At 44.0% G+C, this 16,994-nt stretch overlaps 1 protein-coding gene across 1 annotated transcript; it reads left to right on the top strand.

The window, feature by feature from the left end:
• The first annotated feature begins 889 nt into the window (after nt 1-889).
• LOC110194060 (keratin, type II cytoskeletal 2 epidermal-like) lies at nt 890-11,588 on the top strand. The gene is made up of 11 exons (XM_020966196.1): nt 890-917; nt 993-1,528; nt 2,811-3,025; nt 3,668-3,728; nt 4,288-4,383; nt 6,347-6,511; nt 6,938-7,063; nt 8,976-9,196; nt 10,516-10,550; nt 10,658-10,711; nt 10,781-11,588. Exons 1-11 carry the CDS (start codon nt 890-892, stop codon nt 11,203-11,205), a joined length of 1,962 nt encoding a protein of 653 aa, XP_020821855.1. The 3' UTR covers nt 11,206-11,588.
• The last annotated feature ends 5,406 nt before the right edge of the window (nt 11,589-16,994 follow it).

The following is a 16,994-nucleotide window of genomic DNA, read 5'->3' as shown; positions in this document are numbered from 1 at the left end:
ATTGACTGTGTGTGTATATGAAAGGGCAGGGGACAGGGTCGAGGAAAAGGATAAACCAAAGATGATTTCAGTGTTTTGAGCCTAGGTAACTAAGAGATGGTGATGTCAATAGTAACCTTCTCCCCTCCCCCCCAAACCAAGGTAATCAGAAAGAAGAGCAGGTTGTGGAGATGATGAGTTCAGTTCTGCACATTTTTGGAGAGATGAGTTCAGCTTTGCAGGTTTTGAGATTAAGGTGGTGAGATATCTAGGTAGCTTCTGGAGATAACTAGCCAGGGAGGGGGAATTAAAAATATGGGGGTGAACCTCAGGAGGGATTGAGGCTAGAGATGCTGATTTAATAATGATTCACCTAGAAATGATAATTGAAGCTGTGGCAGTGGATTAGATGCAATTGCCAAGCAATAGGGGGTACACCTAGACTCCCAAACCTTCCATCACTTTTTCTCTTTATTCAAACCCAGGAAGCCAGCCTGCACCATTCTGACTGATAGCCAGTCTGTCATGAGAAAGACCCGGATTTAAGGGCAGGATTCTGCAGAAGGTTCTCCTCCCAATCCCAGGTAGGGAGAAGCCCACGATTTACCTTTTCTGATGATTTCACAAAAATCAAATTGCGTGATAAGCAAGAGAAGTTTGCAATCAAAGCAAGTTTTGGGATCGAGCTGATTAGTTGATTCTTAATGGCTATTAGCCCAGTAATCACTCACCACACGTAGCTTCCAGGCAAACCAAACCCATGCATAAGCATAGTGACACCCAAGAGTACAGACGCCTCTTCCTCAGGTATATAAGCAGACCCTGAAGACTAGTCCATCAGTGGAGTTGAGTCTTCAGTCTTAGCTCTCCTCACGCGTCTGAGGTGTTTTTCCTCGTTTGGCCGGTCATCATGAGTCGCCAGTTGTCTTGTAGGTCTCGTGGAGGAGGAGGAAGAGGGGGAGGAGGAGAAGGAGGAGGAAGCTGGAGTTTCAGTGTGAGCTCCTTAAAAGGAGGAAGCCGAGGTTTCGGTGGGTCCTGCTCAAAAGGAGGGGGCCGAGGCTTCAGTTCAGGCTCTGCAGTGGTCAGTGGGAGCCGAAGATCTGCCAGCAGTTCCTCCTGCTTAATGCGCCATGGTGGAGGTGGTGGAGGTGCCAGCAGCCAGAGTCTTATTGGGCTCGGAGGGAGCAGGAGCATCTCCATAAGTGTGGCCGGAAGAGGCAGTGGTTTCTCCGGCAGAGGTGGCGGTCTTGGTGGAGGCAGTAGCTTTGGCGGAGGCGGCTTTGGCGGAGGCGGCTTTGGCAGTGGCGGTGGATTTGGCGGAGGCGGCGGATTTGGAGGAGGCCGCTTTGGGCCAGGTGGTGGTTTTGGTGGCCCTGGTGGCTTTGGTCCTGGAGGATACCCTGGGGGTGGCATCCATGAAGTTACTGTCAACCAAAGCCTCCTGGAGCCTCTTAATGTGAAAATTGACCCAGAGTTCCAGAATGTCAAGTCAGAGGAACGGGAACAGATCAAGAAACTCAACAACAAATTTGCCACTTTCATTGACAAGGTGAGTCTGGAGACGGTGGGATCCTCTTGGCTCAGTGGGTACTGCTTCCAGTCCGTGATTAGTGAAAAAGAACCACTGCTGGTTAATTTCATCTGGGGATTGCCAATGAAGAGAGGATGCATTGGATACTCTGCAAGACACAAAAGGAGACAAAGGAATGTGATAATCCTACTAAGCATTTATTTAGCACTTACTATGTGCAAGGGTGGGCACTATACCAAGCACTGGGGGATACAAAAATGGCTGAAGACAGTCTCTGTTCTCATGGAGCTCATAATCTAATGAAGGGAGACAATATGCAAACACCTATGTACATAGAAGATGTATATAGGATAAACTGGAGATAGATAATAGAAGGAAGATACTAGCCTTAAAGGGGTTCAAGAAAGGCTTCTTACAGATGGTGGAATTTTAGCCAGGTCTTGAAAGACTTTATGACTGGTTTTCTCATTTCAGTCTAGCTGAATAAACATTGGTGTTTAAATTTGTTAGAAAACAAACAAAACAACCCAAACCCTCATCAGTCTCTGAGGGTGGTCTGGTAACCTGCTGAATATTTTAGGCCACATTAGAACTGCATTTCAATGGGAACAGAAGGGTCCCTCTGTCTTCTGTTCTTCTGTGAGTGAGTCTCTCCTCTTTTGGGAGTAAGCTCCCCAAGAAACTGACAAGCTTAGCCTGAAATAGTGGCTTGTTGGTAAATTGAAACTCTGCCTTTGAGAGCAGGTTCCATGCCTTGGTGAACCACAACATCTTTTTTATTGATGTCACCTTGGAATTTTATAGAGTTTTTTCCTCCCATTGCATAGCAGGTGTAACTAAAACGCTGCGTTTTATAAGGCTCTTAAGAACTTTGAGAAACCCTGCCCTCCAGTGCTCTCATACTAAGCACTCTTTGGCATAATGCCAGTAAATTCTGGTTTTTTGGTTTTCGTTGGCTTTGCCAGGAATTCTACTAGGATTAGGGAGGGGCCCTTCTGGAATGTTGGGGGCTGCTTGGTGGAATAGAGGAGGGGATCTCTCGGGATGGGAAGGGCCAGGGTGATGCGTTGGGAAAGAAGAGAGAGGTTTGGGGAAGAAGCAGTGGAGTGCTCCAAGGAGGAAGGAAGATATTAGTATATTCTTTAGCTGGCAGAATGGGACATCTGTTCCGGTTGTGACTAGGCTTATCCCTATCTCTGGATCAACTTATTCCTGGTGTCTGAATCCTAGTGAAGAGGAAGATGAGCTCACGACTTTTATGAATGATGAAGGTTAAGTCTTGGGGATTGGGGAATTGCAGGTACGTTTCCTGGAGCAGCAGAACCAGGTGTTGACAACCAAATGGGAGATGCTCCAACAAATCGATGTCAGTACCCGCTCACCTAACCTAGAGCCCTTATTTGAGACGTTCATCAGCAGCTTGAAGCAGAAGGTAGACACTCTCACAACAGAGAAAACAAAGCAAGATTCAGAATTGAACAACATGCAGGATCTTGTTGAGGATTTTAGGAAGAAGTAAGTGTGTGCGTGTTTGGGGAAACACCAATGGGTAATGAATATTAATAACCAAACAGAATAAATTCTCCAGGAAAGCATTCTTCCCCAAATGAGTTTCTGGGAGGGGGAGTATATTCTTTGAATTTCTTGAAACTATTCCTTTGGTAACACTTCTAAAACTAAGAGGTTTTAAATTAAAAAAAAATTAAAAAAATTTAAAACTAAGAGGTTTTAGAAGTTGTGTTTTCATATAGTTATTAATCATATTATTTTTATAGTTCTCATTATAGTTACTACTAATATTATTATTATATTTTAAAGGAAAGTTATTCCTAACTGAGATACCAACTTCAATTAAAACTCTACTTGATAATCTTGGAATATGGGATGTTTTGGGGGTGAGTCTACCAAGAAGAGGGCAGGAGAGGCAGTTTGCATTGTGGAAGGAGCACCAGATCTGGAGTTAAATAACCTAGATTCAAATCCTCTTACTTACTGCTTGTGGAACCTTGAACAAGAGTCCCTTTGCCTCTCTGGGCTTCAGATATTTCATCTGTAAAATGAGGACATTAGATTAGATAATCTGTAAAGCTCCTTCTTGGTCTCAATTCTATGATGCTACAAGGCCAGTACTGATCTCTTTTTTCTGGCTCCTAACAGGTATGAGGACGAGATCAACAAACGCACTTCCAGTGAGAATGACTTTGTGACAATTAAGAAGGTGAGTGGGGGAAGGATAGGGTGTTTGCCATAGGAATGCACAAATTAGGCAAGGCTCACCGGGGAAATAATTCAGAGGGAAGTATTTCAGGTGGGGTGGTTTAGAGAACACCTCAAGGGGCCGTAAAGGTTACAAAGAGAAAACTAAGGGAATTTGGGTATTATGAGGAAAGGTGTTGAGGTGGCTACTTGGGGAAGGAGAAAATTCACATGATTTTTTGAAGCATTTGGGTTCCGGGAGCATACAGAATGCCATTTCAACAGACTTTTCGAGGCATCAAAGTGTTGTATTGGTTAGAGTGATGAACTTGGGTTTAGGAAGTTCTCAGTTTGAATCCTGTTTCAGACCTTTAGTAGCTGTGTGACCCTTGGGCAAGCAACTTAACATCTCTTAGCCTCAATTTCTTCATCTGTAAAATGGCACCTATTGCAGAGGACTGTTGTGAGAATCAAGTGAGATAATATGAGAAAAGTACTTTGTAAACCATAAAGGGCTATCTAAACTTTAGCTATCATTATTATAATTTGTCATCATTATTATAATTTGATCACTGTTTTAGGATGTGGACAATGCCTATGTGAAAAAGGTGGACTTGGAGAGCCAGGTGAATGTGTTAAGAGAAGAAGCTGACTTCCTGCGGGTCTTATATGAAACGGTATGATTTAAAAAAAATCTTTTCCCTTGGTGCTCATTCCCCTCTGATGACTCGGCAGCTCTCTTTCCAGCTACTTGGAGAGAGTTCACCGTCAAATTGACAGCCTGTGATATTGGGGCGATTGGGCAGGATTTCCAGGAGGTGAGACTAGTTTTTGTAGCCTGCGTGACAGGACAGTAACTATCCTGCAACCTCCTCTAAAGGAGAAAGTACCTCTCAGTCCAAGCAGGAGAATAGAACAGTCCCGCCTTCCCCATAGATTCAACAATATGAAAATTTTTAAAAATTTCGTTTTATTTTTTTCCCCATTTGTTTTTTAAATTTATTATTTTTTTAAAACATTCTTTTCTTTTTAAATTGGGTTCCAAAATTTCTCCCTCCCTCCCACTCTTCCATTCACTGAGAAGGTAGGTAAAATGGTATCAATTATACATACAAAATTATGTAAAACATATAACCAAGCTCTTTGTTATTATTGTTTGCTCATTTCCCCAGCCTATTTCTTGATGAATTTTTATGTTAAAGTTGGGTTCTGCTGACCTGGGGGTGAGGAGGTACCACTCCAAGTTTCCGGGTTTTTCATGCTTGTATTTTCAGAACTAGTTCTTGGGGGTCTTCAACTTTTTCTGCATTTTTTTGGGGGGCTAGGCTAAGTGACTTGCCCAGGGTCACACAGCTAGTAAGTGTTATGTGCCTGAGGCCGGATTTGAACTCAGGTCCTCCTGAATCCAGGGCCGGTACTCTATCCACTGTGCCACCTCGCTGCCCCCAGGGGTCTTCAACTTTTTGGTGCTTCCAAAGTGGTATGATCCTGGGGGAGATGTGGTCACTGCTTTCTTGGTCTGTGAGAGGTCTTTATCCAGGAAGGGCTCCTGGTCCCCTGCAGCTGAAAGCACAGTAGCCCTGCCACTGTGACCAGGTCCCTTGCTGTCCTACAGCCATGAGCTCTGATTTTCCAGTCTGCCTTGGAACTGCAACAAGGGCCCCTTCTCCCCCCTTTTTTTTAGGCAATTGGGGTTAAGTGACTTGCCCAGGGTCCCACAGCTAGTAAGTGTCAAGTGTTTGGTCTGAGGCTGGATTTGAACTCAGGTCCTTCTGACTTCAGGGCTAGTGCTCTATCCACTGTGCCACCTAGCTGCCCCCCCCTTCTCCCTTGTCACCAACCACCAGTGCTCTTCTCCACCCTGGAACTGTGACCCAGAAGTGCATATGGGCAATAGAGTTGCCAGTCAGTGCCAGCTGCGCTCAGTGCCAGCAAAGGGTCCCCTGTGTTCTTTCTGATCAGTTGTCCAACCTCCTTACTGGCTCTGGGATGAGAGCTCCCAAAGCTCCTGCTGCAGATGCCACCACTATCATGGTTGCCTCCAAGGCTCATTGCTTGTGCTGCTGCCACACTCCAGGCTGGCCCCCCAACCTGGTGTCATAGACCTTTCCTGTTGACCTCCTACATTGTCTTAGGCTGGAAAAATGTCTTACTCCAATGTTCTGTTGGCTTTGCCACTCCAAAATCTGATTTGAGGAGGTATTTTAGAATAGGTATATTAGGTTAATGTTGGGAGAGTTCAGCTGGGTTGCTGCATGTATTACACCATCTTGGCTCCCTCAGCCATCTGAAATTTAAACAAAGCATTTGAGACAAGCTTTCCTTAGTGATATGACTCAAAAGACAGGACTCCTAGAAGGGGATATCTACCATGAGCTTAGCTTCTGCCTTTCTGGACTCTGGCTATTCCTGGTAAAAGTAATCAGTATGGTTGCATGGTGCTTGGGGCTGAGTGGGAAGCTTAATGCTGCCAGATGCACAAGAATAAGTAAGCAAAGCCCTAGAATGGGGGTGGAAAGGGAGTGAAACAGAAGTCTGGATGTGGTCCCACCTTGCCCAAATCATCCTCTTCCTGTGATTCCATTTACTTTCCCATATTTCTAAGAATGTGAGTCATGACCAGTATTCTGCCTAATTCAGGAGCTGTCCCAGATGCAACAATGCATCACCGACACCAACGTGATCCTGTCCATGGACAACAATCGTAGCTTGGACCTGGAAAGCATCATCAATGACGTTCGATCCCAGTACGAAGATATTGCACAGAGGAGCAAGACAGAGGCTGAGGCCCTATATCACAGCAAAGTGAGAACCTAACCAAACCCATTACTACAGATTTTGGACTTGAGCCAGGAAATGTACAGGAGCTTATGGACAATTAGAAGTGATGATTAATTGACTGCTTAAAGTAGATATTCACAATGACTACACTGTCCCCTTCCCCAGAAGGACCCAAATCTAGACCAGCTATCCAAATTCCTAGGAGACATGTAGATGACATACTGACATCCTAGCCTACATAGGCTAGTAGAGGCTAGAAAGCTTCTTTCCACTGACTTCTTCCAATGTCCTAGAGTTGATCTCTCTTGAGAGGAGGGCAGAGAGTAGTGTGCAGGGAAGGGCTTCAGCCATAACTTCCTAGGCCCAGTCATGGGCAACAAACAAAATTCACTGCAAACAAACCTCCTCCCTTTCCCGCTTCCCCCTTTTCTTCCTCTTCTGCAAAACCAGTACGAAGAGCTCCAGATCACTGCAGGGAAACATGGAGAAAGCCTGAAGGAAATCAAAATGGAGATCAGTGAGCTGAACCGCATGATCCAGAGGCTTCAGGGAGAAATTGCCCATGTGAAAAAGCAGGTGAGCCAGGGCTTCAGTTTGGTTCGCCTTTCTGGCTGGTCTCAGTGATTGGCTGGGATGGAGCACTGGATGAGTTCTAAGGGTCTTTGTAGGTGGTGAATAGGGGTGTGTGTTTGTGTGTGTGTGTGTGTGAAGAGAGAGAGAGAGAGAGAGAGAGAGAGAGAGAGAGAGAGAGAGAGACAGAGACAGAGAGAGATAAAGACAGAGAGGGGAGAGAGAGAGAAAGGGAGAGATAAAGACAGGGGCGGGAGAGAGAGAGACAGAGACAGAGAGACAGAGAGAGAGAGATAAAGACAGAGAGGGCAGAGAGAGAGAGAGAGAGAGATAAAGACAGAGAGGGGAGAGAGGGAGAAAGGGAGAGATAAAGACAGAGGGGGGAGAGAGAAGAGAGAGAGAGAGAGAGAGAAGAGAGAGAGAGAGAGAGAAAGGGAGAGATAAAGACAGAGGGGGGAGAGAGAGAGAGAAGAGAAAGAGGGAAAGAGAGAGACAGAGAAAAAAAGAGGCAGAGAGAAATGGGTAGATGGATTCTACTATTTGTAGATGGAATTAAGCTGAGCATGAAATGATCCCATACTTGGAATTACCATTTTTCTTGATAGGGGGCTGTGTTGTACACCAGAGAGACCCAGTGTCTGCCTCCTAAGGGGCTACGATCTAAGGCTCACTGCACTTGGCAGCAGCACGGAACTGAACTCAGAGCCAGGATGACTTAAGTCCAAGTTTTGCTTATGACAAATGCTGTCTGTGTGACCCTGGGCAAGTCACTTAACTTCTCAGTGTTGTAGGAAATTCTGTAAGAGTGTAAGTTGCAGAGAAGATGCTGAACTGCCTTGGCAGAAAGTGTTTTCTCCTCTGGGAGTTCCCTACACCTATGAAATGACAGGTCTGGTCCCCAGCCTTATTCCTACCTGTGATGTAGTAGAGAGCTTTGATTTATAGTCAGCGAATCTGGCTCTGCTATTAGTGTTGGGCAAGTAACTGAAACCTTCTGAGTCTCAATTTCTTCATTTGTAAAATGAGTGGGGAGGTCAGGATAAAAAATGTTCAAAGTGCCCTTCAGCCTTTGACTCTATGATCCACTTGGCTCCTTATGTCACCCAGGACATGCCACTTAAGGCTTTTGGGTCCTGGTTTTCTCTTTGAGCAAAATGAATGGGCAAGATCAGATGATTCTAAAGTGTGTCTTTCATCTCTAAACCCCATGATCTAGGCAGTTGGTAAACATTTATTAAGTACTTATTATATGCCAAGCACTGCGTCTAGGTGACTGTGTGTCTCCGGGCTTGGAATCAGGAAAACCTGAGTTCACATCTGACCTCAGACACTTACTAGTATCACCCTGGGCTAGTCATTTCACCTCTGCCTCAATTTCCTCAACTGCAAAATAGGGATAATGATAGCACCTACCTCCAAGGTTTGTGGTGAGGGTCAAATGAGATAATGTTTGTTAAGCACTTAGCACAGTGCCTGGCACACAGTAGGTGCATGGTAAATGCTTGTTTCCTTCTTTCCTAAGTATTAGGGACAGAAAGAAAGGCAAAAGACAGTTCTTGAACATTCTCAGTTTTCTTTTCTTTAAAATGGGGGTAACAATGTTGGACCTATCATCTCATGGGGTTGTCATGAAGGTCAAATGAGATCACAGATGTGAAGACCTTTGGGTACATCTATAAGTGCAAGAGAGTTTGATCGATTGATGATGATGATGATACAGAGCCAGCATTTTGTATCAAAGTTTGTGTAGCTTGATCCAGAAATGCAGCCATCACAACAGCATTCCCCCAAAGACTTAAATCGGTCCACCAACCTTTCTGTTCCCTGTTTACCTTGGCGCTTTCCCTTGGGACGTGTAGGCTGCCCTTTCCCATGGCTTCCCAATGCCACCCAGAATCCCTCCCTCCTTCTTTTGTAGTGCCGTGCCCTGCAAGACTCCATCGCTGATGCAGAACAACGGGGGGAGCATGCTCTCAAAGATGCCAAGCACAAGATGGAAGAGCTGGAGGAAGCTCTCCAGCAGACCAAGGAGGAGCTGGTCCGCTTGCTGCGGGACTACCAGGAGCTGATGAACGTTAAAATCGCCCTGGATTTGGAGATTACCACCTATAAGAAGCTGCTGGAGGGAGAGGAGGATAGGTAAGGGGATGGGGAGATGACTCACATTTTATGGCTAGAGATGAAGAGTGATAAAAGTCCAAAGTTGGCACTGGCTCTCCTGCTTTCTTCCCAGAGGAATGTCAGGGAGGGATGGACTCTGGGGACCAGGAAAAGCAGAAGAAAGCTAGGGACCAGGGAAGGGGGAAATGTCATCTTAAAGTTTTATCTGTACTAAATAGAACAGGGTAATTGTCAGGGTGGGGGTCAGAATGGAAGGGGAAGCAGCAGATAATACTGCTCTCAGAATGAAGAGACCAGGACTTAAGTCTTAGCTGCGGAACAAGTGTGGGACCCCTCTCTGGGTCTGAGTTTACTCAGTTATAAGATTCCTTCCAAACTGTGGAAGTCTGAGTAGAATAGAATTGCTAAGGCCAAGGTCTCTGTGCACCGTAGGCAAGGTTTTGAATTTTATCTCCAATCCCACCCCCTGAAGGAATAAACACAATTTCACCTTTCACAGTTTCATAAACACAGTTTACAGTTGCTTAAATAGAAGTCTGTAATTTGGCAGCAGAAGGAGAGAAAAGGGAAAGCTTCATTTTCTTTTTCTCAAAGAAAGGTGTGAGTCATGGAATAGTGGCTCTGCTTATGCTGATGCCTTAGATAGAAATGTGAAGAGGCACTGGCGTAGAGAAGGAAGATTTCAGCTAGGGTTAATGGCAGGTAGAGGAGACAGAAGGGAGGCAACTTGACAGTCTCATTCTAGATCCTCCTAGATTGGATGAAGCTTTACAGGGCAGCTTCACTTTTTGTCTATCTAACTGAATTTTAAGAATATTGGATCCAAAATTAGTTGTTTATTTTTTCCAATAAAAAATTAGAAAGCCAAGTATTTTTAGCTAGGCCACCCAGAACCACGCCACCCCCTCCCCTCCACTCCATTATCACAAGAAGTGAAGAGTATTTAAAAATAAGGAACAGGGAGTGGGGATAGAGAGCATTCCAACTGCAAGATTGTACTAGCATTTAAAAATAACTGTCATTGTTGAAGAAAATGGGATTGTCCAAGTGGTATTGGGCAGTGTTCCCTTATGGGAACTTATGGTTTGTTGAGATAGAATTTCAAAGAAAAAAAAATGTAATCTCAGTCCCAAAGCCCATGAGCATGATGGGATGAAGTTGGTGAGAGCTGAAGAACCGCTCTGGGGTCTTTTGGCTTCTCACCCCTCACTCAGGGCAGCGCATTCTTTTCCACCAATGAAGAGATAGTCCCTACTAATGGGTTTTGGGACTGTGGTTACCAAAAAAAAAATACAATTTGATAACAATACTTCTTTTTCCCCCCTCTACCCTGATAGAATCTCTGGAGAAGTTCCCAGTAACGTGTCCATATGTAAGTAATGAGGGATGACCCCTCTTTATGAGATTTCTTCTATTAGAAGTAGTGGCTGTGCAGAGGCAGGATCAGTATGCTTACTGTGACTTGGTTTCTTTCTACAGCTATAAGTAGCAGCACTGTCTCATCTAGTGTGGCATCCAAGGCTGGCTTCAGAGGTTCCGGAGGAGGAGGAGGAGGAGGAGGAGGAGGACATGGTTTTGGAGGCAGGGGGCCCAGTTCTGGAGGAAGGTACAGCTCTGGAGGCAGAGGGTCCAGTTCTGGAGGAGGATACAGCTCTGGAGGCAGAGGGTCCAGTTCTGGAGGAGGATACAGCTCTGGAAGCAGGGGATCTGGAGGAGGAGGAGGATATGGCTCTGGAGGCAGGGGATCTGGGTCTGGAGGAGGAGGAGGATCTGGGTCTGGAGGAGGAGGAGGATATGGCTCTGGAGGCAGCAGTTCTGGAGGCAGGGGATCTAGCTCAGGATGTGGCAGTGGAGGAGGAGGGGCCAGCTTTGGCTCTGGAGGTCGAGGTTCCGGTTCTGGGGGTCGAGACTCAGGCTCAGGAGGTGGAGGCAGTGGCTCTACCAGAGGGCCTGGAGGAGGCTACACCTCCAGTCCAGGTGAAGGAGAAAAGAGCTGTGACTCTAGTGTGTCATTCTCATTCAGATAAAGCTGATGCCCCAATGCCTCTCTACCCAGAATGTAAAAACAAGCCTTTCTCTGATCCACTTGTTGACAGCATCCCAAACTGTACCCATCCAACCTCATTTCAGGGGGAAAGAGATGCTCAAGCATATTTTTAGAAAGCTCTTGCCTCCGCAGCCCCTCCAAAAAAGGGCAGAGCTATTTCTAGCTCTTCTCCTTTAGGGGGAATTCTCTTATGGCTTGGGGGGCTGCTTCCTTCATGCTCCCACTTTTCTAGTGCCCCCTTCTGATGGACACTATAGAATTCCTATTTTCTTGCATGCAGCAAAAAAGGAAAAAAAAGTCATTCCTTGTGTACATAATTCCTCCTTCTGAATCTGCTGTCTAAAATGTTGCCCTGCCCCTACCCTTGTCTATAAAATAAACTTCGTTTGCAATTCATGTTGTGTATGTGATGACATTCTTATACTTGACCTTAACTGGAGGGTACTGGAGTCTGGCTAGAAAAGCTGGGCTCTTGGGTGTGGCTTTTTGACTGAGTCCAAGTTTTACAGCACAAATCCTTTTATTAAGGGGATTTGTTCTGTGAAATTTGGATTCAGTCAAAGGGTTGCACTTGAGGACCTAGGGGGCCACATGTGGCCTCGAAGCCACAGATTCCCCACCCCTGGTAGACTGTTCTTCATTCTCATGCAGGATGGGACAAGAAAAAATGGACTTCACTTGAAGCTTTGGTTGGGCATAAGGAAGATAGAGCTTTGAAAAAGAAAATACTGTCTTGAGTCCCTTCTCCTCTTGCTACCTCCTGATGGAGCAGAAAATTGCATCCTAGACAAATTGTATCCTAGAGAAGTTTCAGGACTTCCATCTATGGAGGTCTTTAGGGATGGGAAAGAATCCAATTCTTTTGGCCTAGTCAAAGTCGCAGAGGAAGATAAATGTAGTAGACTCACTATCTTCCCCCGCTCCCAAATCTATAACGATTTCCTAATTGTCGCTCATGTTAAACTCAACCCCCTGCACTTGGACCCTTCATTTCCATCCTCTCCAGTAATTTTTAGTTTAGTATTTCAGTTTTCCATCCCTTGGGCCTTACCGTGTCCTACTCCCAAGCCTTCCCACAAGCCTTCCCTCTTCTCCACTACTTCAACCTCTACTCTGCCCTTGCCCTGCCTTCCTCCCAAACCCTGTGCAAGATTACCAGCCAAGGTGAGCTTCCTATCTAAGCATACCTAGTCCTAGCTATTCCATCATTATTCCATGTACCCTTAGACAAATGGACTTTAGAAGACCATAGATATAGGATGAGGAATGTTTATGCAAGTGGTCCTTTTAATGAAGGAGACATTCTCCATGGAAAAGAAAGGTCTTTTCCTCTGTCTCCTTTGTCCACTTATTCTTCCACTTTGGCAAACTTGGTAACCTAAGGAAGACCTTCTTTCTCAAGTTAACATCTCAGTTTTCAGAATTACCCTCTAGCGTCTGAGCCTCCAAATCAAAGTTAATGACCAATCTTTCTTTCCTTCCTTCAATCCTATGCCTCCTTTAACAAGTGGCTTTCTGATCAGACCAGTGCCCCATTGCAGAGTATGGAGACAACTCAGGCTTCTTCTTTACAGAGCTGCCATGTGCCCTGAAAGCTGTATCAGGGATTGATCCCTACACCAGGGAGGACTTAGGGTGGAAGTTATCAAGGTCTATGGGATTAATTTAGCATGGAGAAAGGAGCCAGAGGGTAAGTCAGATTTTCCCAGAAAGAAAGGCTAATCTAAACAGGATTAGGGTTGATGTTTTCATCTGAGGCCAATGATTCATAGCTTCCCTAGTTCCAGATCCCTCCCAATTCTGGGGAAGTGATGATTGATTCTGAGAGTTTGTTCTATACAGGGAAGGAGGAAGGAAACAAACATTTATTAAACACCTACTATGTGTCAGGCAATGTGCTAAGTGCTTTGAAAGGTTGGAGGAGCCACCAGAATTCTAGTGATGGGAAGTCATGGGAGTAGCCACAGCCAAGCTGGGTGAGGTGCCATAGCAGTCCCAAGTACCTCTGCAGGACTGTGTAGGTCCCTCAGATGGCTAACTTTGCCCATTAACCATCGTCCTAAGGCTTTGTCCTGGGCCTTCTTTTCTTCTCTATGTTATTTTGCTTGGTAATTTCATCAGTTTTCATGAATTTAATTATCATTTATGTGCTGACCATTCTTGGATCTACTTATCTGACCCTGATCTCTCTCTCAACCTGTAAGCTCCATGTGGGCTGGCAGCAGGCAAGAGCCCTCTGCTCATGCTCTGAGAAATGGGACCTCATTGGACTGTTACATAAACAGTGTTTAGTTTTCCTTCTTTCTTTTTCTTTGTTCTCTATAATGTAATCATTTCCTAGATTTTTTTTCTCCTGGTTTTGCCAACTTCTCTTGACATCAATTTGTGTAAGTTTTCACATTCCATCTCTGAATTCTTCATATACAATCATGCTAAGTTAGGTAAACTCATGCTGGAATTAGATTGGTGTTGGTTTCATGCAGATTAAATTTATGTGAGGCTAAAATTAGGGTTTTGTGTGTGTGTGTGTGTGCATGTGTGTGTGATCTGTTCTGTGAAGGTGCATATCTTCTAGAAATTTCTCTCTGGAGATGGTCATTTCAAGACAATTAGCTGGGAAATGGGAGGAGCAGAGAGGTCCAGGCAGTCTCCTCTCTTGTTGCCTCCCAGTGGCTTTACTCCTGGGCATAGAGGGAGCTATCCTTAAATTGAGGTGATTTGCTATTTTAAGGCTCCTGGATTGGGGAACAATTTGAAAAAGGTCCTAAGCAAAAGGATGATGCACTTTCAAGTGCTAGCATATATTCTCCAGTTGCATAAATTAGGAGGATATTAAAATAGATTGATTCTTTGAGGATTCTCCAACCCCTTTTATGCTTCATTTCCTCGCTTCTGGAATCACAGACTTCCTTCTCTCATCCATTTAGACATTTATGTAATTCTTACTTCAAAAAATTCCTTTTTATTATTCCAAACTTGATAGACATCAAAAACCATACATCTTTCCTTTTAAAAAGAACAGAAAAAGAGGATTTGAACTAAGTACAGCTTGGCTTTTTTTTTTTTATAATTCCAATTTAACGTGGTAGTTCCAACATTACTTTTCTTTAATTTGTCCCCTTCTGAATCCCTTCCACTCTCTTTTGTGTATTTTCTTTTTTTCTTTTTAAATTTTATTATTTTGTTTATTTTTAGTTTTCAACATTCACTTCCACAAGATTTTGAGCTCCAAATTTTCTCTCCATCTTGTCCCTACCCCTACCCCAAGATGGCATGCATTCTGAATACCCCTTCTCCTAATCAGCCCTCCCTTCTATCTCTCCCCCTCCTTCTCTTATCCTTACCCCTTCTATTTTTCCTGTAGGGCAGGATAGATTTCGATACCCCTTGCCTGTATATCTTATTTCCCAGTTGCATGTGAAAACAGTTTCTAACATTTTTTTTTAAAACTTCGGGTTCCAAATTTTCTCCCTTCCTCTCTCCCCACCCACCCTCACTGAGAAGGCAAGTGACTCAATATAGTTTATACATGTGTAGTCATGCAAAACACTTCCATAGTGGTCATGTTGTGAAAAATGAACTATATTTCCCTTCATCCTATCCTGCCCCCATTTATTCTATTCTCTCTTTTGACCCTGTTCCTCCTTAGAAGTGTTTGCTTCTGATTACCCCTTCCCCCAATCTGCCCTCCTCTCTATTATCCTCCTGCTCTTCTATCCCCTTCCCCCCTACTTTCCTGTAGGGTAAGATAGATTTCCATACCCAATTAAGTGTGTATATTGTCCCCTTTACAAGCCAAATCTGATGAGAATAAGATTCGCTCATTCCTTCTCACCTTCCCCCTTCCCCCGCACTGTAAAAGCCTTTCTTGTCTGTTTTATGTGAAATAATTTACCCCATTCTACCTCTTCCTTTCTCCTTCTCCCAGTATAATCCTCTCTTATCCCTTACTTTTATTCTTCAGATATCACCCATACATCTTCAACTCACCCTGTGCCATCTATCTATCTATCTATCTATCTATCTATCTATCTATCTATCTATCTATCTATCTATCTATCTGTCTATCTATCTATCTACATACATATAATTTTTTCCCTCCAACTACCCTAATACTGACAAAGTTCTCTTTACAAATATCATCTTTCCATGCAGGAATGTAAATAGCCCAACCTTAATAAGTCCCTTATGATTTCTCTTTCCTGTTTACCTCCATGTTTTTCTTGAGTCTTGTATTTGAAAGTCAAATTTTCTATTCAGCTTTGGTCTTTTCATCAGGAATACTTGAAAGTCCTCTGTTTCATTGAATGTCCATTTTTTCCTCTGAAGGATTATACTCAGTTTTTGCTGGGTAGGTGATTCTTGGCTGTAATCCTATCTCCTTTGCCCCCCAGAATATCATATTCTAAGCCCTTTGGTCCTTTAATGTAGAAGCTGCTAAATCCTGATTGTGTTTCCACAATACCTGAATTGTTTCTTTCTGGCTGCTTGCAATACTTTCTCCTTGACCTGGGAACTCTGGAATTTGGCTACAATATTCCTAGGAGTTTTCCTTCGGGGAGCTCTTTCAGGAGGTGATTGGTGGATTCTTTCCATTTCTATTTTACCCTCTGGTTCTAGAATATCAGGGCAGTCTTCCTTGATAATTTCTTGAAAGATGATGTCTAGGCTCTTTTTTTGGTCATGGCTTTCAGATCGTCCAATAATTTTTAAATTCTCTCTCCTGGATCTATTTTCCAGGTCAGTTGTTTTTCCAATGAGATATTTCACATTTTCTTCTATTTTTTCATTCTTTTGGTTTTGTTTTACAATATCTTGATTTCTCATAAAGTCACTAGCTTCCAATTGCTCCATTCTAACTTTTAAGGAAGTATTTTCTTCAGTGAGCTTTTGGACTTACTTTTCCATTTGGCCAATTCTGCTTTTTAGACATTCTTCTCCTCATTGGCTTTTTGGACCTCTTTTGCCATTTGGGATTTTCTTCAGTATGTTTTTGGGTTTCCTTCAGCAAGCTGTTTACTAGTTTTTCATGATTTTCTTGCATCACTCTTATTTCTCTTCCCAGTTTTTCCCCTACTTCTTTTACTTGATTCTCAAAATCCTTTTTGAGTACATGTCCTGCGACCAATTCATGTTTTTCTTGGAGGCTTTGGATGTAGGAGCTTTGATTTTGTTGTCTTTTTCTGGTTGTATGTTTTGGTCTTCTTTGTTACCAAAGAAAGATTCTATGGTCTGACTTTTTTTCACTTTTGTTTGCTCATGATCCCAGCTAATTATTTGAGCTTTAAACTCTTTGTAAGGTAAGGGTCTGCTTCCAATGTGGAGAATGTATTGTCCCAAGCTTCGGGGGTTTTGTGCAGCTATTTTCAGAGATAATTCTAGGGACCTGCACATTTTCAGTTCTCCCAAGGTGGTATGATCAAGGGTGAGGTGTTTAATCCTTTCCTGGATTTTGCTTTGGTCTGTGAGTGACCACAAGCACTCTTTTCTGCCTTGGAACCGTGAGAAGGATTTTCTCTGTACCACAACTACAAGCTCTACCACAGTAGCGCTCCTCCTTGTCCCAGGATCACCACCCAGAACTGTGACCCAGATCCAAGCACAGGAAAAGCAAGAGAATCCTGCCTCAGCACCAGCAAAAGATCCCTGCGATCCCCCTGTGGTCAGCCACTCAATTCCCCCCTCAGTCTGTGGCTTGGAAATTCCAGAAGCAGCCACCACCCCAGGGCTGCAGCTGGGGCTGGGACCATGCTTCTCTCTTACCATGGT

The sequence above is a fragment of the Phascolarctos cinereus genome, unplaced genomic scaffold, assembly GCF_003287225.1.
Source record: "Phascolarctos cinereus isolate Bilbo 61053 unplaced genomic scaffold, phaCin_HiC Scaffold_1;HRSCAF=81, whole genome shotgun sequence".
NCBI lineage: Eukaryota > Metazoa > Chordata > Mammalia > Diprotodontia > Phascolarctidae > Phascolarctos > Phascolarctos cinereus.
The sequence above is the reverse complement of the archived record's forward strand: the minus strand, read 5'-3'. Positions and strand labels throughout refer to the sequence as shown.